This window comes from Mandrillus leucophaeus, unplaced genomic scaffold, assembly GCF_000951045.1.
Source record: "Mandrillus leucophaeus isolate KB7577 unplaced genomic scaffold, Mleu.le_1.0 Scaffold163, whole genome shotgun sequence".
Lineage (NCBI taxonomy): Eukaryota > Metazoa > Chordata > Mammalia > Primates > Cercopithecidae > Mandrillus > Mandrillus leucophaeus.
In genome coordinates, this window is record NW_012101621.1 from 1910144 (window position 1) to 1932896 (window position 22753).

General features: G+C 50.2%; 3 protein-coding genes across 16 annotated transcripts; 1 reads left to right on the forward strand and 2 right to left on the reverse strand.

Moving 5' to 3' along the window:
- Window positions 1-637: 637 nt before the first annotated feature.
- Window positions 638-9659, reverse strand: NDRG2 (NDRG family member 2). 13 transcript variants are annotated; one of them, XM_011976222.1, is made up of 17 exons: window positions 9514-9612; window positions 7893-7956; window positions 7103-7182; window positions 6732-6773; window positions 6264-6369; window positions 5943-6063; window positions 5698-5760; window positions 4670-4730; window positions 4382-4468; window positions 3800-3856; window positions 3516-3619; window positions 2993-3037; window positions 2640-2691; window positions 2334-2381; window positions 2081-2116; window positions 1864-1915; window positions 638-1640 (listed from the first exon to the last, which is right to left on the reverse strand). In XM_011976222.1, the coding sequence occupies exons 3-17, from the start codon at window positions 7175-7177 to the stop codon at window positions 1474-1476; spliced, it is 1116 nt and encodes a 371-aa protein (XP_011831612.1). In that variant the 5' UTR covers window positions 7178-7182; window positions 7893-7956; window positions 9514-9612; the 3' UTR covers window positions 638-1473. The 13 variants fall into 13 exon arrangements, with proteins under 13 accessions (XP_011831612.1, XP_011831618.1, XP_011831615.1 ...); XM_011976219.1 differs by lacking the exon at window positions 9514-9612 and adding an exon at window positions 8866-8942 and having other exon boundaries at window positions 647-1640; XM_011976228.1 differs by lacking the exon at window positions 6732-6773 and having other exon boundaries at window positions 9514-9659.
- Window positions 9660-13995: 4336 nt separating this feature from the next.
- Window positions 13996-15990, forward strand: TPPP2 (tubulin polymerization-promoting protein family member 2). 2 transcript variants are annotated; one of them, XM_011976217.1, is made up of 4 exons: window positions 13996-14115; window positions 14324-14565; window positions 14819-14972; window positions 15712-15990. In XM_011976217.1, the coding sequence occupies exons 2-4, from the start codon at window positions 14393-14395 to the stop codon at window positions 15895-15897; spliced, it is 513 nt and encodes a 170-aa protein (XP_011831607.1). In that variant the 5' UTR covers window positions 13996-14115; window positions 14324-14392; the 3' UTR covers window positions 15898-15990. The 2 variants fall into 2 exon arrangements, with proteins under 2 accessions (XP_011831607.1, XP_011831608.1); XM_011976218.1 differs by having other exon boundaries at window positions 14063-14128.
- Window positions 15991-16641: 651 nt separating this feature from the next.
- Window positions 16642-18636, reverse strand: RNASE13 (ribonuclease, RNase A family, 13 (non-active)). Its single transcript, XM_011976216.1, has 2 exons — window positions 18507-18636; window positions 16642-18123 (listed from the first exon to the last, which is right to left on the reverse strand). Exon 2 carries the CDS (start codon window positions 18113-18115, stop codon window positions 17645-17647), a length of 471 nt encoding a protein of 156 aa, XP_011831606.1. The 5' UTR covers window positions 18116-18123; window positions 18507-18636; the 3' UTR covers window positions 16642-17644.
- Between the last annotated feature and the right edge of the window lie 4117 nt (window positions 18637-22753).

Sequence of the window (22753 nt, forward strand, 5' to 3'; positions counted from 1 at the left end):
TCTTTTTTTTTTTTTTTTTTTTTTTTTTTTTTTTGAGATGGAGTCTCACTCTGTCGCCCAGGCTGGAGTGCAGTGGTGTGACTGTGGCTCACTGCAACCTCCACCTCCTGGGATCAAGTGATTCTCCCACCTCAGCCTCCCGAGTAGCTGGGACTATAGGTGTACACCATCAAGCCCAACTAATTTTTGTATTTTTTTGTAGAGATGGGTTTCACCATGTTGCCCAGGCTAGTCACAAACTCCTGAGCTCAAGTAGTCTGCCCACCTCAGCCTCCCAAGTGTGTTGGGGTCACAGATGCAAGCCACCATGCCCAGCCTCTTCAATTCTTTCTTGAAGGTGGTGGTGGTGGTGGCATCTCTGAAATCCTGTGGCCTTTCTCAGTTACCCATAGTTGATAAGGAAGTCTCCTAAGATCTAAATGGTTCCTCTCTCCCAAGCTTAAAAATACTATCAATATCAAGGCAACACCATTGTATTGGAAAAGGGCCAGTTTCTACATGGTCATATGTTGTGAAGTGCCTATGCCACAAAGGCCCTCTCCCAGGGTTTATATCACTTTGAAAAGAGAATAAGAGACTTGGACAGGGAGAAGATAGGAAGAAGAGCATGATGCAGGCATACCTAGACAAATAATAGTAATGGTACTCAAATTCATCTACAGTTTATTGTTATAGCAGAAGTTGTGGGAGACAGGAGGGCACCCTCCACACATAATACAGTGTGGTCAGAGCCCCAGGATAGCCCTTTCCACCTCTATGCCAAGCCCCAAGTAGCCCAGCCCAAGCTTAGCTCCCTCCCCAGTCCCACTCTAGATGCACACTGAGAGCTACCAAAGTTAGTGCAGCCAAATGGCCCCAGGCCCCTTCCTGTTTCCCCAGCACCAATCCTTCCCCGACACTTGTTCATTGCCCACCAATTCCCATTCCAACTTCCTTTTTCCACCCTGGATGTTTCTATCACATCCTGAGGAGCACTAACCCACCAGCAAGTCTCCCCCTGACACACATTCATGTAGGTCCATACCCTTCAGAGTCCTAAAGGGTTAATGAGAAGCCATATCAGCTTTGGTAAATGGAGCCCCAGCCCCAAATCCCTCCCCTTGCAAATATGGGATAAGTAGGGAGAGTCTGATGGAGGCACCATGACAACTACAACAACCTCTTACCCCTCAGCTACAGACACCTAGATCAGGACAGAGGATACATGCCCTCTCCACCTTAACACCAAAATGGGGGAGGAGGAGAATTTAGGGGTCTGGGTCCCTAAGAGATATTAGGACATCTCTTTCAGGAGCTGGGGGGAATCACAGGTTAGAGGTCAAGGTTAGGGTAGCAATCAAAGATCAAGGTCATCTCCCCACGTGATCTGCCCTTTTTCCCTTGCTTACTCTGGCCCAATGCCCCTTCAGCACCTCCCAGGTTAGTTCTGGGGGAGGTGAGGGCTGGGTCCCACACTAGGGCAACAAGGGTCATTCAACAGGAGACCTCCATGGTGTGCCCCGGGGGCCCCGAAGAAAGAGTTCCAGACTCGCTGCTCTGAGACAGGGTGCGAGAGCGGGACCGGTTGCCATCAATGGATGCTGCACTGGTTAGAGAGGCCGTACGAGACCGGGACAGGCGAGTCATGCAGGATGAGGCCACTGTGGAGACAGAAGGATGCACAAGCAGTCAGAGAGAAAGTGGGGAAATGGGGCTGGCGACTCAGGGTGTGGTCCTTGGATTATGACTAGTTATAACTAAGCCAGGGGATCAATGAGCTCGATTGGGCAGATAGTGGTAAGTCCAGGCATTAACCTAAAACAGTTCCACCCCGTCAGTGCCCATCTCTCCTACAGTGCAGCAATCTCTTGTCCCCATACTCACTGTAGCCCATGCCTTGCAGGAAGTACTTGAAGGCCTCAGTCAGCTTGCCTGGCTGTGGAAGTAAGAAGAGGCGAGGGAGACAGTGAGATGAGGTTAGAGGCAGAGCTGGAGCCTGAGGCTGTGGCATTGTGGGGATGGGGTGTGTGGCAAAGGCAGAGCCCAATGCCACCAGTATCCTATGTCACTTCCCCATCCCATGGACGGCAGGGCTACTCACCTGAGTCAGCTGGGGCTGACCTCCAGAGTCAGCCATCTGTTCAGGAGAGCGCCACCCAGAAAAAGTGAAACATACATAAATGAGCCATGCGGAGAGGTGGAAAGGGTCTCTCTTCCCTAGCTTCTTCACTCCAGCCCCTTTGTTTTGTTCTTCGTTCACCCCATTTGTTCCCATGCAGGGCCCTGGAGGCTTAGCAGCTGAATTTAGAGAGGATATATGACTCTGGACAGGGGCCCAGGAGCAGGTTACTGACCTTGAGGAACGAGGTCTGGGTGGGGTCCAGTTTTGAGTTACATTCCACCTGGAGTAAGCAGGAGACTGAATGAATGAGTCACGCCCACTGTGGCCCCTCCCCCTATAAGGGACCCAGGAACCCAGACCCCATTCCCTTTTCTATCAGCTCCCTACCCAGTTACTCCTTACCAGGGATCAAATTCCTAGTGCCCCAAAGTTGATCTCCCTGTGCCAAACAGGGCATCCCCTTGGCAAGATACTCTTCTGACCACCACTCTAGGACCCCAGCCCTCCTCCCTCACTCATCCCAAAATCCCCTACTAACCACTGCATCTTCATGAGGTGCTTGGTCTCCTACCACCAGCATCACAGGACACCTAAAGACACAGTGTTGGGGAGAAGGCAGTGAGCCCCTGACACTCCCTCGCTGGCCTCTGCCTAGAAGTGCAGCTGGAAAAATGTCTGGCTCCAAAGAGAAAAGAGCCTTCTGTGTTTCCCTGCTGATGCCACCAAGAGGATTGAAAGGGGGAAGACCTAGAGGGAAGTGATTTACCAAATAGGATGGGGTGGGACATGACAAGGAAGTTCCCTGGCAAAAGATTCTCCTTCTTCTAAGGGATACAAGCTCCTAGGGAAGATCCAGGGAGACAGGCAATGCATTCTCTCTTAAAGTCTTACTTGAGGGTGATATCACCTCCACGCTCAAAGTTCAGGTCTCGGCGGCTGGAAAGGGGTTAAAAGAGTAGGAATTTTAGGTTGGCAATGCTATCTAACCAGATATAAGCTATCTCCCCCATGATGGAACTATCGCTGTCCCAAAAATCACAGTCAAATATTGGTTATTAAAAGTGGAAACCAAAGGAGAAGGTGGCAGGCAGGCCCCAAGGACAGCTCCTATAATCACTTGTGCCCTAGATCCCTGGTCAGAGGGCAGCAAAAGGGGAGGAAGGGCACAGGATACAAGGTTATCTTACTTCTGGAAGTCCAATAATCCAAAGGAGGTAAACAAGAGAAGGGGGACAACCCCTTGCAATCCCTCCCACTGGCTCTGTCCTGAAGCTGTCCCCATTGCACACTAAATGCTGCATTCCTTGCACATTGCACACTACCCAGACCTCCCTCCCCTCCTGTGTGCCTCCCCATGACCCCCAATTACTGCTTCTGCATTTCTCTCACATGCATACACACGCAGCCCACCCACTTGTTGTAGCTGTTCCAGTACAATTCAATGTTATCCAGGTTGGGTGCATGTGTAATGATATTTCTGTACTTTTGTATCAACTCAGAATTTCCAGAGAGCTCTTCCTGAAGGAGATAACAAGGAAAAACATTAGGGATGGAAAGAGAAACCAACAATTACTGGAGGAAAAGAGGTAAGCCTTCTTCCTTCCCCAAATTCTGTCCCAGCTAAGGAAGTTAGCCCAAGCATTCAAGTTCCCTGCTGCACCCCTCGACTCTTCCACATCATCTTCTACAACCACTTACCTGGCTGAAAAGATGTCCAAGGATCATCTCCGGAATGGAAGAGGTGAGGCCCGTTAGCTATGAGGAGAGGACAGGTGAGAAAGTTCAGGATATTGGCCGGGCACAGTGGCTCACGCCTGTAATCCCAGCACTTTGGGAGGCCGAGGTGGGTGCATCACGAGGTCAGGAGTTCAAGACCAGCCTGGCCAAGATAGTGAAACCCCGTCTCTACTAATAATATAAATATTAGCTGGGCTTGGTGGTGGGCGCCTGTAATCCCAGCTACTTGGGAGGCTGAGACAGGAGAATTGCTTGAACCCGGGAGGCGGAGGTTGCAGTGAGCCAAGATCAAGCCACTGCACTCCAGCCTTGGAAACAGAGTGAGACACCATCTCGAAAAAAAAAAAAGAAAAAAAAAAAAAGAAAGTTCAGGATATTATAAGAGACTTAGGCAAAGTGACAGCTTCACTTTCCTGCCCCTTTACTCCCTCCTTGAAGTTCGGAGTCCATCCAGACTTCAAGCATTAGACTCTACCAGAGCCTAACTGGATCCATACAAGGGGATCCCCTACCCTAGGTCTCAGCACACAGGCCCCTCCAAACCTTGTGGGCTGCCCAATCCATCCAACCCTTGGCATTGGGATCAATGTTGATGAGAACAAGACCTTCAACTGTGTCCGGGTGGTTAAGCTGAGGGAGAGAAGAAGGAAGGAAATGAGAAACAGGGCATGGCCTTATCCCCTCCCCGCTAAGCCCTACCCACTTTTGGACTCCCATGGAGCCTGACTCCCCGCCTAGTGCCCACTTCCTCCCCCAAACAGCACTAATAAACAGTATTCTCCTAATCAGTCTGGACCCTCCTTTCCCTTATCTGGGCTTTTTATTTCTTACAGCATATCTCGACAGGATGTAGGCTCCAGCTCCAACACCAACTCCAATTACTGTAGAAAAACTGTGAAAGGGAAAGAAATATATGCCTCACGGACTCTGCTGTCCAAAACCTGCCACAGCCCATCTCTTCAAACTCTTCACCCTCCCTCCTGAGTCCATGAGCACAAAGAAGGGCAGACACGGACCTTTCTTTGGAGGATGCGAAAAAGAAGGGCCCAAGGAGCCAAAGGTTGGCACGGGTAGTCAGGGTAGATCCCTGAAGTCTATCCCAGCTTTCTCCTGGAGAACTAGTGTCTTAAAAACAAACACCCATCCACCAGCCAACCAACACACTGTTTTCCTATATAGATAGCTCTTTGTCCATTCTCAATTTTCAAGAGCCAGTTCAACTTGTTCTGCTTTAGTTCCTGGTTCCTCTAGAGGAACAGGAAGAATGGAACTTAAAGCAAATGTGAAAACAGACACAACTTTAGTGAACAAAGGGGAGAATGAGGAAAAGAGCAGCAAAGTGCTGAACCAGAGGTGCTGAGCCCTGGTGTCTAGGAGAAGCTTAGCTAAGAACAGCACCCAGGGGTCAGCACCTCCTTCTGAATACCAAAGACACGTAGTCTGGCGTTCTCTTCCTTCCCCCACTCTCTCTCACCCACAGAGCTCCCCACCCACCAGGTGTGGGCATGAAGGAGAGGGGAGTGGGAGAGAAAGAGACAAGTCTATCTGGTTCCTCAGGGATTATGTCACCCCCTTTTATTCCTCCCTTTCTGATCAGAGAAGGCCCTCCTTAGCCTGAGGCAGGGCCAAGCATAGACCCTTTTCCTTCCCTCCATCCATTAGGGCTACTCTGCTGATTCTGGCCAATTTTCCAAACCCACCACCTTTTCTCAATAATCAAGGTAGGAGCATGAAGGAAGAAGATATATTGAGTTCAGAAGCTGAAACTGGCTCAGGAACCATGGTGAACCTGGAAGTTCTAAGGGTCTCCTTGTGCTGGAAAGAGAACTCTGGTTTGGAGGGGTTCCCAGGACTCTCACTTTAGGTACTGTAGGACGCAAGGGATCATGTCTGCAAGCTGGTCCAGAGATGGGTACTGATATCTGGAAAAGAGAAGCACGTTAAGGAAGATACCAACCTGCCCTCGCACCCCCCACCTCAGGATATCCTACTCATTCTCTCCCAGAATCACCACTGCCCTCCCTTTCCTCCTTCCCAGTCGAACCTTTCCCACACCTGTCCTGTTCCTCACAGTCTGGTGAAGCGGTAACGACCTAACTCTTACCCCAAAGGGAACACAGGGGCTCCCTCTTCCATTCCAGGGGCATCCACATGAACCCGCACGAAGTTCTGAATGATTTCCTGCATGTCCCCGAATTGAAACAGTGGCTGGAAGCAAGATTTATCTAAAGAGAACCCACATCACCTCAACAATAGAATCAGACAGGGAAACATGTGCCCCAGTCAGAACTCACCCTTCCTTTCATGCCACAGACTAGGAGAGAACTTCTCCTTCCCACACTGACCCCTCCCCTCCCTCTGGGTTTCTACCCTTCCTCCACAGCCTCTTTCCAGACAGGAGTGGGAGACGAATGAAGGTCCTTACAGTTGAGTCCCACATCGTGGTAGGTAAGGATCGCTGGGCGTTTGGGTTTGGGGGTGCCATAGACAGTGAAAGTGACAGAGCCATACGGTGTCTCCACAGAGTGAGTCTGCAGGAAAACAGGGCACCAGGAGCTAGGCTCAGAGAAGACGAGGCCAGAAAAGGAGCAACACCAAGGTCAGGGAGCTGGGAGTGGGCGGGCAAGGGGGAAAAGGGAACAAAGAATTAAAAACAGGATCAGCAAGAACTGAGGAAAACACAACACTGGAAGATGAGTTTGAGGATAAGAAAGAATAATGAAGATTAGAGAGAGAAGAGTAGGGGGAAGGAAGGCGAGGTGAGAGATAGGGAAGGGAAAGGACAGAATAGAAGGAAAGAAAACGAAGAGAGAAGGGCCAAGCAGAGGCCATCTTTCTACTGAGGAAGAGGAGAGCCCCTCCTCCCACCTTGGGACTGCCCCCACACTGTTACCTGTCCCTGGTCCAGGAGGATTTGGGCAGCTAACTCAGCCTCCTGGAGAGACACACACAGACACACACAGAAACACACGACCATGTGGTGTCCCAGATGGAGAGACAGACAGACAAAGAGAGACAAGTAAAGACCAACAGAGACCAAAGACAGAAAGAGATTGACAAAGAGAGACATGGAAAGGATGAAGGTTAGTGTAGTGACAAGACAACGGCCTGACTCCCAATTGTAGTGTATGGGGAGAGACTAGGGTGGAAGTGGAGAAAGTAGTGCTGTGGGTTAGAATAAGATCAGGCTTGGGAAGTTAGAAGGCAAGGGGGATGCTTAGAGGTCTCAAATTTGGGCATGGGAGTCAAACGGTCTCTAATAACCTTGGCCGCCTCAGGCGTCTGTCCTGGCAGCAGTGGCTTCTCCTCTGTGATCTGCACCTCCTGCAGCTCCGCCATGATGCCTGGTAGGATGAGGAAACGAGACTGGGAAGTTGTCTCCACATCCCCACATCTCCTCAAACACCAGGCTTCCTCTCTCAGCACAGGAAGATGCAGGGAACAGAGGGAGCCAGGGGTTGAAGACTACTCCAGAACACGAAGAGGGCCTTTCCTGCCCCCAGCTCCATTTCCAGGCTGATTGGTGGAAACTTTGGAAGAGGAATCAGGACACCGCTTCTCTTGATACTCACCATCCCCACCGCCACCCTCAACACCCACTCCTCCAGACCCCCTCCCTCCTCTGCCCTGGACCAAGATACCAGGGTGGGGCAGAAGCGTAGCTCAGATTTCCCAGGCTATCTTTAGGGTCTACTCCACACTCTCAGGTAGGGAGCGAAACTCGTAGCTCAGTGACTGAATATTCTAAAGGACAGGGTACCAAAAGACAGGATTTTGAGAGCTCACAATTGACCATGACCTTCAAGTAAAGCCCCAAGGTCGGCAGCTCAAAGGGGGCTAAAAATGACCAAAGTAACATGACCAAAGGGTGAGGTGGGGAAAACAACATAAAAGGGACATCTGTCCAACCAACCCAATGCCTCCCTTCCTCCCAAGACTCTTCCTCCCAACTCTGAATAAACTCCGTAAGTTCAACATTAGTGGGTGAGGAGCAGAGCACCTGGACAGACCTGCACAGGAAGGAGCCTGCAGCCTGCGAGGTGGGGTCACTTACTGGGCTCCTATTGGCTGGATGTAGTGGGATTAGGGGTCAGGGTTCTCACTCCTGACTCTGGGGTCTGAGAAAACACAGCAACGAGGTGAATGACATGGGAGACACACCCGGGGTCTTTTAGTTACAGAAAGCCTCAGCCAAGACCCAGACTCCCAGGGTCATCAACCTCCGCGGGTCACTAACCCTCCCCAGTGTCTACTCCTGAGTCCAGAGAACACGTCCTCTCTAGGCTCCAGCCGGAATCAATACAGGCTACAGGGGCATCAGTTCAGGCTGCGCGGAGGAGAGAAGGAAGTGCTGATGTGGAGGAAGCCTCCGGATTCGAATCCCGGCTCTGCCACTCCCAGTGTGACCTTGCCCCAGTTCGTTACTACATTTGGCCTCAATTTTCTATCGGCAGGGGGACTAAACGCGGGGGACTAGGGGATCCCCAAAATTTTTGACAGCTCTCCAGTAAGAGGAGGGTGGCAGAGCATGGCTGTTTCCCTCCACAATATAAAAACAAACACAAAGCTTGGTGCCGTCGCTTCTCTCCTCTACCCAGTCTCCGTGTAGGTCCCACGAGTGGAGAAAGGGAGAGGAGGGCGGTCCCACAACCTCCTCCCGGTCTCCCCCGACGGCCCGCGAAGGCAAGCGCCATCGGGAAGGGATGGGTAGGACAGAGGGGACTGGCAGGGCCCAGCATCCGGAACCCGTCCCTACGAGTCCCTACGCCGCCCGTCCGCGTGGAGACGGACACCCTTGCGTGGCTGGTGCCAAGCGCCCCGGACCTTGCACACAACCTCGCGCGCACCCCAAACACGCCCTGCCGCTCTCGGAGCCTCAGGCTTTGTGCGCAGCAGCCGAGCGCCCCCTCAGTGCCGGCCCTTTCCCCAGAGCCGCCAGCTCCAGGGGACGGGGATCAATCACACCGCCCACCTACCCGGCTGGCGCCTTCCAGGCCCTGCGGCCCCTCGCCTGCCCCTCCCCCTACCTGCTGCCGCCGCTGCCGCTTCCACCTTCACTTGCCTTTGACTCGGGCCCGCCCCAGCTCGGGCTCCCCGCAGACCCGCCCCCGGCCCGCCCCAGCCCGCCCACGGGCGCTTGGCTCCCTGCAGACCCGCCCCAGACCCCCGGTAAACACGCCCCACCTTTCACCCCGCCCAGACTGCCGGTCAGGGAGGGGTTGTGCTGGGACCGGGGCACGGGGGGCGGGCGGCTAGACGCTTCCAGGCTCCTCTCGAGCTCACCATAACATTCCCCCCACCCCCCGCATTGGGGCGGTGTGGGGAGTGCGGGGATCCCTCAGCACTGCGAGGGATCCCTCGGCTGCCCTCAGCACCGCCCCCATCCATGACCTGGATCTGCAATTCGCACTCTGGCTCCTTCCTTCGCCCCCAGGCTCAGTGGTGGGAACCGGTAGTGGGGAGACGAACCCGGGATACTGACACCCCACGAGTTCGAATCCCCCCGCCCGAACACAGAGAACTAGATTAAGAAAGGAGGAGGTGGGCGGGACCGCCGCTGAGGAGGCGGGGGTCTCGCCCGGTGGCAACGGCAGGTGTGCCGGCGCCGAAAGGGGGCACGGGGAAACGTCGAGGGCACAGCAGTTCCGACTCCCTAGTGCCCAGAGTCCTGGTACCTCTCCTCTCTTTGCTGCGTCCAGACGCCTGCTCTCCGGCTGCTCCGGGAGAAGTTGGACAACAAGGCGGGGAGGGGGGGCGGGGAATGCGGGGGGCCGCTATAAATAGAGGGCGATCGCGGGCGACGCGGGGGGGTGGAGAGGATGGCCAACAGGGACTCTGGGGTCAATGCCTCAAGGGGCGACGGGGGAGGGGCCGGGGACCCCCAGAGGCTCTGACTCCTGGGTAAACAGGCGCAGGGGCGGAGTTAACCCTGCGGGGGTGGAGTAGGGGCTTGGGTAGGACGCAGTGTCCCGGGCTGGGACCCAAGAGACCCTGTGGCTTCGCCGCTAACCCCTCCCAGTCCGGCCCAGAAAAGGAGACCAGCTCAGGCCCGCTGAATCGCAATGCCCAGGCGATGGTCTCAGGGACTGCCGCGTCCCTCTCGGTACCCGAGTGGGTTTGCCACTCTAGACTTCACACACACACACACACACCCCAGATGAGCCCTCTTTGTGCCCCTCAGAGGAAGGCTCCCTGGAATGAGGTAGTTGATTAGATAATGTGGCTTAAGGAAATTATTCGAAGTTGTTTAGGCAAAAGGAAACCTGACTGAATTTCTCCCCTCCTGCCCCCCTTGTAGCTCCCCCAATCCCAGGATCATATCCACCCCAACCCCCTTCAGACTGGTTCCTGAGTTGCCATTTCGGGGGCCGGGCGTCAGGCCAGTCAGGAACAATGGCCAATGGAACTTGAGCTGCCAACTGCAACACCAGCACCGACTGCCCCCCCAAGACCCCCAAGTTCCCCTGCCCCCTCCTGCCTGGGAACCACCCTCCCACCGCCACCCTCACCACCCGCAATACCCCTCCCATCCAAGGAACATCAATGCCCCTTTCATCCCCACTTGGCAGGGTCTACTGGAAAGAAGGAGAGGCCAAGAGGGAGGAGGTGACCCAGAGTTGGAGAACTGGTCGGGCTAAAACCCAGCCTTCAACAACCCCAAATCTAAGGCCCCCACTACATTCCCCAATTTGGAGCACCCAACTTTTCTTCTGTTCCTTTCTCCCACTCCCTTTATAACTTTTTCCCCAGAAACTGGCACATAAGCTGGGCGCCCTGGCTCCTCTCCTAGGCCCCTCTTCCCTCTGGACGCCAGTTTAACACTCTCCTGGACGAGGAAAAGCCTGCTGGAATAAGGATCATAGCCAAAGGTGCGGAAGACAGGAGAGATCTCACCAGCCCCAGAGGAACCTGGGGAGAAGGAGAGCCTGGAGTGAGAACTTTGTCTGCAGGCTTTTCTTTGTCGAAAGTAGTCTTACTTGGAGTGGGGGAGGGAAGGACCTGAAGGTTCCAGCATCTAAATTCGTCTCTGGGTCAGGATGACTCAGGGGGAACCTGATAAGGGGCCGACGCAGGGGCGCAGGGCAGGCAGGAGGTGGGAAATTTCCACTGAGATCCATTGGCTTCCTAGACGTAGGGGTCCCACCCAGTCTGCTGCAGGCAGAGGTAAGGCTGGTTCTACCCTAAGATAGGGTTCTTCCATGTCAGGGCAGCTCCCAGCCCGACCAGGGTGTAAGTGTTGCAAGGACAATCTCTCTCTCAACTCTTTCCCTTTGGCCAGAGCAGCTTCAAACTATACCTTCAACTAAGCAACAGTTTTAAGTATCTGTTATGTGCAAGCCACTGTGTAGATGAAATTCAAAGTGTGAGTCTGTTCACACCCTCTCTAGACGTTTGTGATGAGAAATGACATTTTGACATTTGTCAAGAGAAGGTACAAACACAGGACAAGTTAAGAAAAATTATGTATATATAAGATCAATCATCTGGACAATAAGTCCTGTAGCAGTAGTTTCCCACCCTTCTTGAGTGGGTGATCAGAGATTTCCAACCCCACATAATAGTTTTTGTATCCTCTGATGGAGAAAATACAAACTATGAATTCATCAATACTTTGAAGTAAGTTTCTGTCACAACGTCTGTAAATGTAGTAATACCTACACATGCAAGGCGTATTATTTACTCAGTTTACACTCACTCTTTATACATACAGATTCTAGGGCCCTTTGCAAGATTTCAGAAATCCTCACGCCAGAAGGCTGTGGCCCACAGTCTAGAAACCATTTTCTTACTATAATTCAGAGAAGGAAAAGGGCTTTGTTCCTAGGGTGAACCACCAAGATGAGAAATGCAATCATGGAATACTTGAGTGGGCGTGAGGGGCATTCTATCCAGGCAGAGAGAGAGCATGAAGGACAGTCTGGAGGCAGAGACACTCGGGTTACTTTGGAGAACTGAATAGTAGCTTCCCATATATTATCCCCTAATACCATAAGGTTAGTGTTATTGTCCTCACTGTACAGATGAGAAAATTGAAACTCAGAAATGTTTAGTGACTTGCCCAAGTCCATTCAGCTAGTAAATGACATATCTAGGATTCATTTTCCCACCCAGATCCGTTCCACTCCAGGGACTATGCTCCTTGCACTACCAAGTAGCCTGTCAAGTGTATAGCAGTTAGGCCATATGACCCCAGCTGAAGAATAAACTGGTTCTTAGGGTTTTTGTTTTGGGATTTTTTTTTTTCTTTGAGATGGGGTCTCACACTGTCAGCCAGGTGGGAGTGCACTGACACAATCCTAGTTCACTACAGCCCCAAACTCCCGGGCTCAAGCAATCTTCCCACTTCAGCCTCCTGAGTAGCTGTAGCTGGGACTACAGGTGCATGCCACCGCTCGCAATTAATTTTTTTATTATTATTTATTTATTTAGAGACAAGGTCTCACTTTGTTGGCTTCCCAAAGTGCTGGAATTATAGGCGTGAGCCACTGTGCGCCGCCCAAGAATGATGTTGATGAGAGGTGGGTGATGTTTGGCAGGGTAGATTGGGGCCTAGTTAGTTGTACAGGTCCTTGAATGCTAAGCAAGAAGATTTAGCCATGAGAAGCTGTAGTATATCTTGAGCCATAGAATGTTCCTGAGCAGAAGTAATAAAAAATACTGCTTTGTGAAAATTAACCTGATGGGGAGGAGGTTATAGAGATGGATTATGGGTGCATGGGAGTGAAGAATTAGATTTAGGAAAGAGATCATTTAGAAGTCAGAGTAGTCATCCAACTATGAGATGATAAGAACTTGAATAAGGGTGGAAGTAATAGGAATGGAAAGAAAGGAGTAGATTTGTAAGACAAAGAAAAAAAATAGAAATTGGTGGCATTATTAGATGGGAAAAGGAGGAAAGTCACCAGTCTCATTGCTCTGTTTTAGGATCCATGAGGTTCATCTATCTGTAGGGCCTCTGGCCAGAGAAAAGGCCGAAGAGAGAAAACCCTGAGGAACATCTTTGACCTGCATAGAAACTTATCTAAAGATTTTCAGAGTCTGAGCCTCACCCTCAGTCCATCCCAGTTTTATCCTGAGCTGTCCACATCTGTTACTCTCCAAGGCCTACTGGACCCAACACTGGAAGCCATTTAAAGTTTCTATTGAGACTGGCCTTTTAAAGCCAGTGGGATTCTCCATGCTACACTTGAGCCTGGAGACTGGAAAAAATGCCAGCCTGTTTTCATTAACTGCTATGGTCTGAATGTTTATGTTGTCCCCAAATTCATATATTAAAATCCTAACTCCCGGCCGGACGCAGTGGCTCACACACGTAATCCCAGCACTTTGGGAGGCTGAGGCAGGTGGATCACTTGAGGTCAGGAGTTTGAAACCAGCCTGGCCAACATGGCAAAACCCCATCTCTACTAAAAATGCAAAAATTAGCTGGGCACAGTGGCTGGGCTAATCCCAGCTACTGGGGAGGCTGAGGCATGAGAGTCGCTTGAATCCTGGGGCTAGAGGTTGCAGTGACCCAGGATCATGCCACTGCATTCCAGCCTGGGCAACAGACAGCAAGACTCCGTCTCAAAATAAATAAATACATAAATAAATAAAATCCTGACTCCCAAAGTCATGGTATTAGGAGATGGGGCATTTTGGGGGGTGATTTAGTTTTATGAGGGCAGAGCCTTTCTGAATGGGATTTTTACCCGTATAAATAGGCCCAAGGGAATTCATTCACCCTTTCAACCATGTGAAGACCCAGGAAGAAGGTACCATCTCTAGACCAGAAAGTAGCCCTCACGAAACACTGAATCTGCCCATGCCTTGATCTTAGACTTGTCAGCCTTCAGAACTCTGAGAAATAAATGTCTGTTGTTTATAAGCCACCCAGTTTATGATATTTTGTTATAGCAGCCCAAACAAACTAAAACAACTTCCCTGGGCTCGCCTCAACTTCTGTTGTGGGGCAGAGCATAAGGCAATTTGACTGGGACCCAGAGGATGGGTAAGCTTGGCTGAAATGATGGAAATGTAATCATCCGAAAAGGTTAGAAAGTTGGCAGTTTGCTCAATTCAGCATGCAAGATAGGGAGACCAAAAGCCCCCTCCTTTGAAGGCAAGGGCTGTAGCTGGGACCAGAAGTGATGTCACACAACCACTGCTGAGGTCATAGAAATTTCCCTCTCCTCCCTCTGTCTCCTCATTTGCAACAGCCAACTGGCTACCACATATCTGCACACACTTAAATACAAAGGCCGGGAAGGGTCAGATCACCGTCCAGGTAATCTTAGGTACATAAAAGAGGTGGGGGAAAGAGAGAATCATTCAGTAGGTAGGATCCATATTGGGATCTCCAGTGCTGGGAAGGGGAGACTCATGCTGTAGTTGTGTAGGTGCAGTGGGAGCTGGGAGGGAGAGAGGAGACACCAACAGGGAAGAGGGGAGCTGTTCCTGTTGCTGACTGATTTTACCTTAACACTCATCCTCTTTACTCCACAGTCCTCCCTCCCCCTCCTCCTTCACCCCCAAGTCTCTCCCACGACTGCCCTCCCCCACCTCTAGCTGATCATGGCATCAGAGGCAGAGAAAACATTCAATCGGTTTGCTGCCTTTGGAGAATCATCAAGCAGTGGCACTGAAATGAACAACAAGAACTTCTCCAAGCTATGCAAAGACTGTGGCATCATGGATGGCAAGACGGTCACCTCCACAGATGTGGACATCGTGTTCAGCAAAGTCAAGTGAGGAGCCAAAGATGTGGGGGTGGGGGTGAGAAGAAAGTGCGAGGTAATTGGCCATGGAAGGGTTCATGTGGCGGAACATTTGCAGTGGGCCTACCAAGCACCACAGGGTACCTGGCACTGTGCTATTCTTTGTCATTGAGACACTTACTGATAGGACAAAAGAGGACAAATCTGAGTGAGGTAGGAGTTGGGCCTTGGAAGGTAATGCTTTTGTGCTCCAAAGTTTCTGGATTTCTGTCTAACTGACCAGGGCCAAGAACGCCCGAACCATCACGTTTCAACAGTTCAAAGAGGCAGTGAAGGAACTGGGCCAGAAGCGCTTCAAAGGGAAGAGTCCAGATGAAGTCCTGGAGAGCATTTATGGACTCATGGAGGGCAAGGACCCAACCACCACTGGCGCAACTGTGAGTGACAGTCTTCATCCCCTTGACCCTACTTCCCTAAATCCCCATTGTTCCAGTCTACCCTCCCTAACCCTGCCAACTGTGTGACTGTAGAGACAGGGAAGAAACAGACTTTAGAGATCATCTAGATATTCCAGAAGTCAGGAAAATGTGGCCCAGAGAAGGGAAGCGACTTGCCCAAGGTCCATGGCTATTTTAATAGTGGATTTAGACTAACTTCCAAGTGTCCAGTGTCTGAGCCAGGCAGGTAGGGTTTGGTGGCTTTTGGAGGACATTAGTGTAGAGGATTTGGTACCTGATGCCCACTCCTCTTTCAGTTCTTATTTAGGGTTTAATCTCAGGCCTCCTGCCTCTCACCTACTCCCTTTTTTAATTGTCCTGTCTGAACTAAAAGCTCTTTCTACAATGGATATTGGGTTGGGGAGTGGGAGTGAAGTCCTCTGGCAGCAACCTAGTCAGAATAATTTTTGTTTCCTCTGGAAACAAAAAAAAAAAACCACCCTCCCTCTGCACACACCACACTCATTCCCACACCACACTCCTCCTCCCCCACGAGTGAATGGCTCTTACCAGAGTTCCTGCCCACAGCTGCATCTGGGCCCTAAGAAAGCAGCACCCCATGCCAGTGGCAGAGCAAGAGCTCCAAGCACTTGTTCTAAGTATCTCTGGCCATCTTTGGGGAAGGGATACGACAGGGTAAGGAAAGGAAGAGGGTTCAAATCCATCCTCTGGCTTGCAGAAAGCAACAACAGTGGGTGCAGTGGACCGTTTGACAGACACCAGCAAGTACACCGGCACCCACAAGGAGCGCTTTGATGAGAGTGGCAAGGGCAAGGGCATTGCCGGACGGGAAGTGATGAATGACAACACAGGCTATGTGAGTGGTTACAAGGGTGCTGGCACCTATGATAAGAAGACCAAGTAAGGAGGAGCTTCATCTTAGCTCACTAGCCCCCTGACCCTGCATGTTTAACACCAGGGAACTTGGAAAATAATAAACATCTGTGTGTGCAGCAGCTAAAATCTCTGTCTATGAGGGACAGATGGGCCTACTAGTGTAGAGAGAGGGAGAAGAGGCAGCGCAGGAGTGTGGGTTCTCAACAACAAACCCTTCACTCTGCTTAGCCTTATGCCTACCAGCCATCAGTTAGCATTCCTCCTCAACAGTTGCTTCCAAGAACAGGATGGAAGAATATATTTGAAGTTAAGAAATGAACCAGATGTGGAGGTAAAAGTATTTGCTACTTGTGTTCACATATTACTGATATTCACCTCTCCACCCCCACCCCCTAAAAGGGTGTAGCAGTTCCTGATGTGATGGACTATGACTGTATCATGTATTAGATCCTTCCCTGTCCCTCCACCTTCCTCATCTGTTACAGTTCAGGTTTTTTGGGTGGAGAAGTAGAAGCCAGCTAAGGTGGCCTGACTTCTATTACAAATTTGTTCCAGAGCTAGGGTAATAGGAGAGTCTATTTTCAACACCCAGCCCAGCACTAAGTTTTACCCCACATCACCTCCATCATGGTGCACATGGGACAGAAGAGCTTACAGACTGCTAAGGGTAGCTCAGGAAGATGGCCAGATGGGGGAGGCTGCCAGGATTCCAAGAGCAGGAGTTCTGGGGCACTGAAGAAAAAGCAATTAAATCACAAAGGAGTCAGGTGTATGTTCTTAACTTTTTATTTTGAAATGATTATGGATTCACAGAAAGTTACAAAAAAAAAATAGTACAGAGGGGTCTCTTGTGCCCTTCACCCAGTTTCCTCCAATGGTTACATCTTACGTACTCAGATGTGGTTTTAGAAATTTATGTTTGATTAGAGCTGGGCCTGCCTCATTCCCTGCCTGGTCAGGGGCAGACTCTGGAGTCTGGGGGATTTGGGAGGAGCTTCTGGAAGAGAAGGGAAGCAGGAACCTCTGTGGAATGGATGAGAGAAGATACCTTGAAATGCCAGTGAGCCAAGGTAAGAAGACTGGAAGAAAAAGAGGTTGGAAAAAGGAAGGCAGGGTGACTAAGGTGGTGGGGAGTTGGGGGGAGAGACAGTCCTAGGCTCCATAGTAAAAGGAAAGAGGAGAGGAAAGTTATATGAAGGGAGAAACAATGATTTCACAGAGAGAAACAGGCTGGAAACTGGGGGTTGTGGGGAAGTGAGGCTAACATGAGTCTGAAGGCCTCAGGGAGGTTCCTATAGCTAGCCATATCCCCTGAGTAGGTGGGTGAGTGGAGGGAATTATAAGGGAACTAGGGGAGGCTGAGACGAGAAGGGTGGTGGGAATGGGGAGGTGAGACTCAGAGCTGGTGCCTGTTGCCATGGTGTGAGCTGAGGCCCTGGGCCTCCATCCAGGACTTAGGATCTGGCCCAGTGGGTGGACAGTCACTGCCAACTGGACACAGTCAACTTCTTGGGTGGGTTTTACTGTCTCTGGGAGAGGGAGGATGATGAGGAGGTGGGGGTGAAGAGGGGGTAAACAAGCTGGAAAGAACCTAGAAGATAGCACCACTTCGCATGGTGATCAAAGCCCTGGACATTTTCCCACCCACCTGGTCTCTTGGGAGGGGACTCTGCCTGCCTCAGAAGTCAGGAAGGAAGTCTTGTTACAGGAATCAGAGTGTTGGAAATGGAGACAGGCTGGTCTGTGGTGGTAGAGGTTGGGGAATGACTCAGGAATTAAACTCCCGAATAGAGACCGATGATACCTATTGGATCAGCTTCATACTTGCGGGAGCAGAGTAGGTAGAGCTTCTGGTTGGTCAGGGTGCTATCGTAGTAGCAACTGGTGGGTGGCTGTTGGTAGTTCAGGGAGCAGACCGTGATGGGGAAGGAATCCTCGGTGAGCGTGCAGTATTCATTGTAATTATCACAGAAGTTGTCACTATACTTGCAGAACCTCTTGATGACCTTCCAAGGGGCATGTATCACATAATGGATCTTTGGGCAATCCGAATTTTGCACCTTGCCCCGCATATAGGACATCAGACCATTACAATAGCCCTGGAAACCCTTTGGGAAGATAACCCTGGGATAGTCAATGTTTAAAGCATAGAATTTCTTTTTGCCAATCTGCGTCTTGATGTCCATGACCAGAGTTGGCCCTAGAACAAGCTGAAGGAAAAGGAGCCGGGTCACAGCTGGTGCCATTCCTCCTGCTGGTAGAGTTAAGGTGGTTGGGGGCAGCAGTGGGCCTGGGGTGACTGTCTGCCACATCCCAGAGCCTCCAACATTCCCAACCCAACAGTACTTTAGAGATCATCTCACCCATAACCGAGTTCTCATGACCCAGAAAGAGGAGATGCTTGCCCAAGGCCACCCAGCCAACCACCCAGCTGAAGGTGAAGCCACCCCACCTTCAGCCACCCCTGCTCCCTTGGTCCACCACAGAAATCTCAGCCTCTGCAAAGTTTGTGAACTGCAACACTTGCAGAATACGAGCTCTAACTGGCCTTAGGTGAGAGACTCTTCCCAATTATCCTTGGGCCCCTGGCACTCCTGCTAGTAAAAAATGCAGAGAAGAAAGAAGGAGCAGACTGACCTGATAATTCTCTGGCAGCTGGGAGGAAGGACAGGAGCTGAAGACAGCTGGGTAGGGACGGGTGTTCTTCTTGCCGAGGCCAAGACAGTCAGGAGATGAGGAGAGGCTAGAAAGGTTTCTGAGTAAAGATCAGTCTGGGAGGAAGGAATGTCCCCTGAGTTTGATGAGCCCCTGTGCTGAGGGGGTTGGATGGGTGGGAGGAAAGAGGCATTGCTATCTGGTCTCCTCCTCTACAGTGTCATTGGAACACTTAGTTCCAACCTCCCTGCCAAAAGTTCTTAAGTGTCTGGGCTTTCTTTGATGTTTTCTCTGTTCCATAGCCTGTGCTCTCATGGCAAGGTGAGTAGGAAAGCACTGTTGTGTTTCTGAGGAACAAAGTGCTTCTTATTCCTGACCCTCCGAGAACAAAGCGTTCGCCACTTTGTCATCCCACTCACGGGAGCCCAGGAGGGCATGTACTCAGGGGCCTCCCACCAAAGTGCTGGGCTGAGAATCAAAGACCTCCATGTGGACTCCCCACAGTCCCTATCAGCCTTACTCCTGTCACATCCACAGCGCTCACCTGTGACCTCAGGCCTTGTCAGAGTCTGAGCACTACTGGAAATGTCTGCATGCTGACTCTGAAGCCTCAAACTTGGCAGGTTGGATTTGAAAGCATAACCTGAACATGAAAAGCTGTGGATGCCAGAGCCTGGCGTGATCTGTTTCTTACTGTTGGTTGGTCTCTGAGTGGTTTGCCATGCTGGGGAAAGGGCCACACTCCTATCTTTTTCATCAACATCTTCCCTTTCATCACAATCAAAGAGCTAACTAGCTCCCTGGAGCCTGCTAGCCCTCACTCTTGACTTCCACAGGTCACTCAGCCTTGTCTGTCTGCAAAGTGTCTTCCAGATTTGGGGCTTCCTCTTAGGACAGCCTTTTTACCTTTGCTGGACAGCAGAAAAGGGGAGTCAGAACACAGAAAGCTGAGTGCTCCAAGGCCCCCAGTATAGCTCAGGAGGAGGGAGTAAAGCCCCAGAGAGACAGATTGGTGTTCCTCATGTACAACCCCCTAAACTGGCACTTTCTGACAACACAAACTACAGTCCAAAATGGAATCCATCTTCCTCACAACTTGTTTCTCTTCCTGTGTTGTCTATCTCAGTTTCCCTGGTTACCTATGCAAGACACCTGAAAGTGATTCTAGACCCCGCCACCTCCCCAATACCAGCTATGGGGAGGCAGTCCTGCATGGTGGTGAAGATAAGGCTTTTGAGTAAAACAGACCAGGAATTGAATCCTGCCTCTGCAGCTTATAAGCTGCACACCATCTGTCTGTTTACTAAATCACTGAAAGCTTCCTTGTTTCATCTGTTCATGAGGATAGTATTTTTTACCTCATGGCAGTATTAGGATCCATTAAGATGTATATCAAGAGGTTTTAGACCAGTGCCTGGCACATGGTGAGTCCTCAGTATGAGCCTGAGTCCATCAGTCACACAGCCCTGACAATCTTAAACTTTTCCCAAGCCCATCTCTTCCATTCTTATTTCTTTCTCAGCAGATGCTCTTGTCTCTCCTGGACACCACACACACTCCAACTCCAGTAAGACTCAACTCAAGTATATATCTGATTCAACTTCAAGAGAAAAAATGTGGTCCCTTCTTTCGTCTAAAACTCTGCAATAGCTTGTTTCTCATAGGGTAGGGGTGCCCAATCTTTTGGCTTCCCTGGGCCACATTGGAAGAAGAATTGTCTTGGGCCACACATAAAATACACTGTCACTAATGACAGCTGATGAGCTTAAAACATGCAAAAAAAATTCATAATGTTTTAAGAAAGTTTACGAATTTGTGTTGGACTGCATTCAAAGCCATCCTCGGCCACACATGGCCCGTGGCCCATGGGTTGGACAAGCTTGTCGTAGGGTATAGTCCAAGCTACATCTCACAGGACATAAGATTTCCCATGATCTTGCACCTGCCCATGTGTGCAACTGCGTCTGCATCCCTGCTTTATTCCCACCTTGTCCCTCACCTCCTCCATGCCCTATCTCCTGCTGTCTCCTCTATCTGGAACCCTGCTGCTGCACCACTCCTTCTCGCCCCCATCTATCTCATGGTGCTAGCTCATAGAAAGACTCAACCCAGAGGTCCCACTTAGAAAGCCTCTGGTTGTAAGGCCTCCCCAAGGAAGTGGGCACAGTCAAGCAAGTGAGGAGAGATCCCACATGGGCAGGTGGCTCATCTGTATTCTTCAGGCTGCTCAACAAGACAACACTGAGTGGGTGCCGATGCAGGGTGTTGCCTGAGCCTGGCTGACTCAAGTTTTTGCTTTGAGGAAGCCAACCACATTGTGGTCCCTGCCTTGAATCATGCTACCTCTTCCCTGGTCCCTCAAGGCTGCAGCTTCCCTGAGAATAGAAAGGGACTTTTTATACCTTTTGGTCTTCCTTTTCCTTCATTCCCCACCCACCCATCATTGCTCTTCACTCCCCACACCCAACACCACTCACTTCTGCCAGACAGTTACAGAAACTGAACAGCACGTTATAGAGGAAAGCATTCAGAACTTAAATGATATAATGATGATGAGCCTTTGGGTTCCCAACTGCAATCCTGGTGATCTGTTCCCTAAAATCCTATCCTAGAGGTGCTGATGAATAAGATTACTTCATCCATTCTGACATCCTCATCATGGTGTCATGTGCTCTGTAAGCCTGAGATTAGTGGGATTGTTGTCCCATTACACTGGGTTTTACATACTCAAGCATTACCCTAGGGATGAAAAACTAAGTTCTAGAGGGACAGTGGCTTGCTCAAGGTCATATGTCTAATTCAGTAGTTCCAGGGACAATTGGATAATGTCCGGAGACATTTTTGGTTGTCACAACCAGGACTTGCTACTGGCCTGTGGCCAGGGATATTGCTGAACATCCCACATTTCACAGGATAGCTCCCATAACAAAGAATTATCCAGACCAAGATGTAAATTACACTGAGGTTGTGAAGCCCTGGTCTAAATAATTAGCTAATCAAATTTCTTAACAAAAGCAGACTTACTTGTATCTTATGTGTTAATGAAAATGATAAACATCTGGGACTTCAAAATATTTTTGTTAAACAAATGTTGATTGTAATGGTGCTGATTCTACCAGCAAAATGTGTATTGATAGTTCACCATTGAAACAATAACTAAGTTGTTTTTCCTATAAAGATGACCCTCTGCATGTAATCATTTACACATTCTCTCCCTGCCCTCCCCAACGGTAAACATTTGTAGAACAACTGGCTACGGTGGCAGGTGCAAGGGTGACTCCCTATGACTGAGGAGAACCCCAAAATTTTGCCTTGAGTGGGCTCACCATGATCTCATTGGCATTACCCTTTGCCCTGTCCAATTCAAGTTGCTCAAACAATATACTGTGTCATGGACAGTTCCTGAGCTGTCCTTGAAACCGAAGGATTGCCTCAGCCATCTCAACCTTCTTCTCATAGCATCACCTCAAACCCAGGGCTGAAGTCCAGAAGCTGCATTGTCAGTTCCTCATCTGCTAACCATCTCTGTGGGCTGGTAGCAATCCCATCTCAGACTGGGATCATTGAGGAGCAGACAGAATGCCTTCTAAAAGTTGAATCAGTTAGGGTCACTTATATGCAAGGCATTATGCTATATACTGTGAAATGTGCAAAAGAAGTATAACAGGTGGTCCTCGTGTTGTGGGAATTGACAGTCTATGAGAAAGATAATACATACATATGAAGAAATAACCAGTGATTCAAGGCAGAAAATGATACATTCTGAAGACAGTAAATGCTGTAGGAATTTAGAGGTGAGAAAGATGTCTCTGAATTTGGAGGGTCAGAGAAAGTTTTCCTCAGGGGTAACCCTGGCTTGGAAATGGATCTCCTGGTGAAGTTAGAAGTTAAGTGGAGATAAAGAAGATTATGAAAGACATGCTTGAAAAATGGGGGGAAACCCGTCTGGCTGGGGTTGAGGCACTCAGTGGGAGAAAAGTCAGAGATAAAGTTAGAAAGACAGATTTGCCCATTTGTGGCAGACCCTGATTACCAGGCTAAGGAAATGATACTTTGCTCTGTACATAAATGGGGAGCTGGGAGGGCTTGTGAGACAAGGCTTCAGTGAACCCCCGAATCAGTTTCCTCTTTCCTCCATCCTGGCTTGTCTAAAGGCATTGGTCTGGGAGCCAAGGATTCTAAACTTCTGTCAGTGCTGCCTCCTTCTGACCCACAGCTGTTCCAGGAAA

What these genes read in the sequence shown, in the direction of transcription:
- NDRG2 (XM_011976222.1), bottom strand. Translation starts at nt 7,177, where the DNA reads ATGGCGGAGCTGCAGGAGGTGCAGATCACAGAGGAGAAGCCACTGCTG. An exon ending in GCCCCTGTGTTCCCTTTGGG is followed by an intron (nt 5,761 to 5,942) that starts GTAAGAGTTAGG and finishes TCTCTTTTCCAG; the next exon opens with ATATCAGTACCCATCTCTGG. An exon ending in CCCAGACCTCGTTCCTCAAG is followed by an intron (nt 2,117 to 2,333) that starts GTCAGTAACCTG and finishes TCTCCTGAACAG; the next exon opens with ATGGCTGACTCTGGAGGTCA.
- TPPP2 (XM_011976217.1), top strand. Translation starts at nt 14,393, where the DNA reads ATGGCATCAGAGGCAGAGAAAACATTCAATCGGTTTGCTGCCTTTGGA. An exon ending in ATCGTGTTCAGCAAAGTCAA is followed by an intron (nt 14,566 to 14,818) that starts GTGAGGAGCCAA and finishes CTAACTGACCAG; the next exon opens with GGCCAAGAACGCCCGAACCA. An exon ending in CAACCACCACTGGCGCAACT is followed by an intron (nt 14,973 to 15,711) that starts GTGAGTGACAGT and finishes TCTGGCTTGCAG; the next exon opens with AAAGCAACAACAGTGGGTGC.
- RNASE13 (XM_011976216.1), bottom strand. Translation starts at nt 18,115, where the DNA reads ATGGCACCAGCTGTGACCCGGCTCCTTTTCCTTCAGCTTGTTCTAGGG.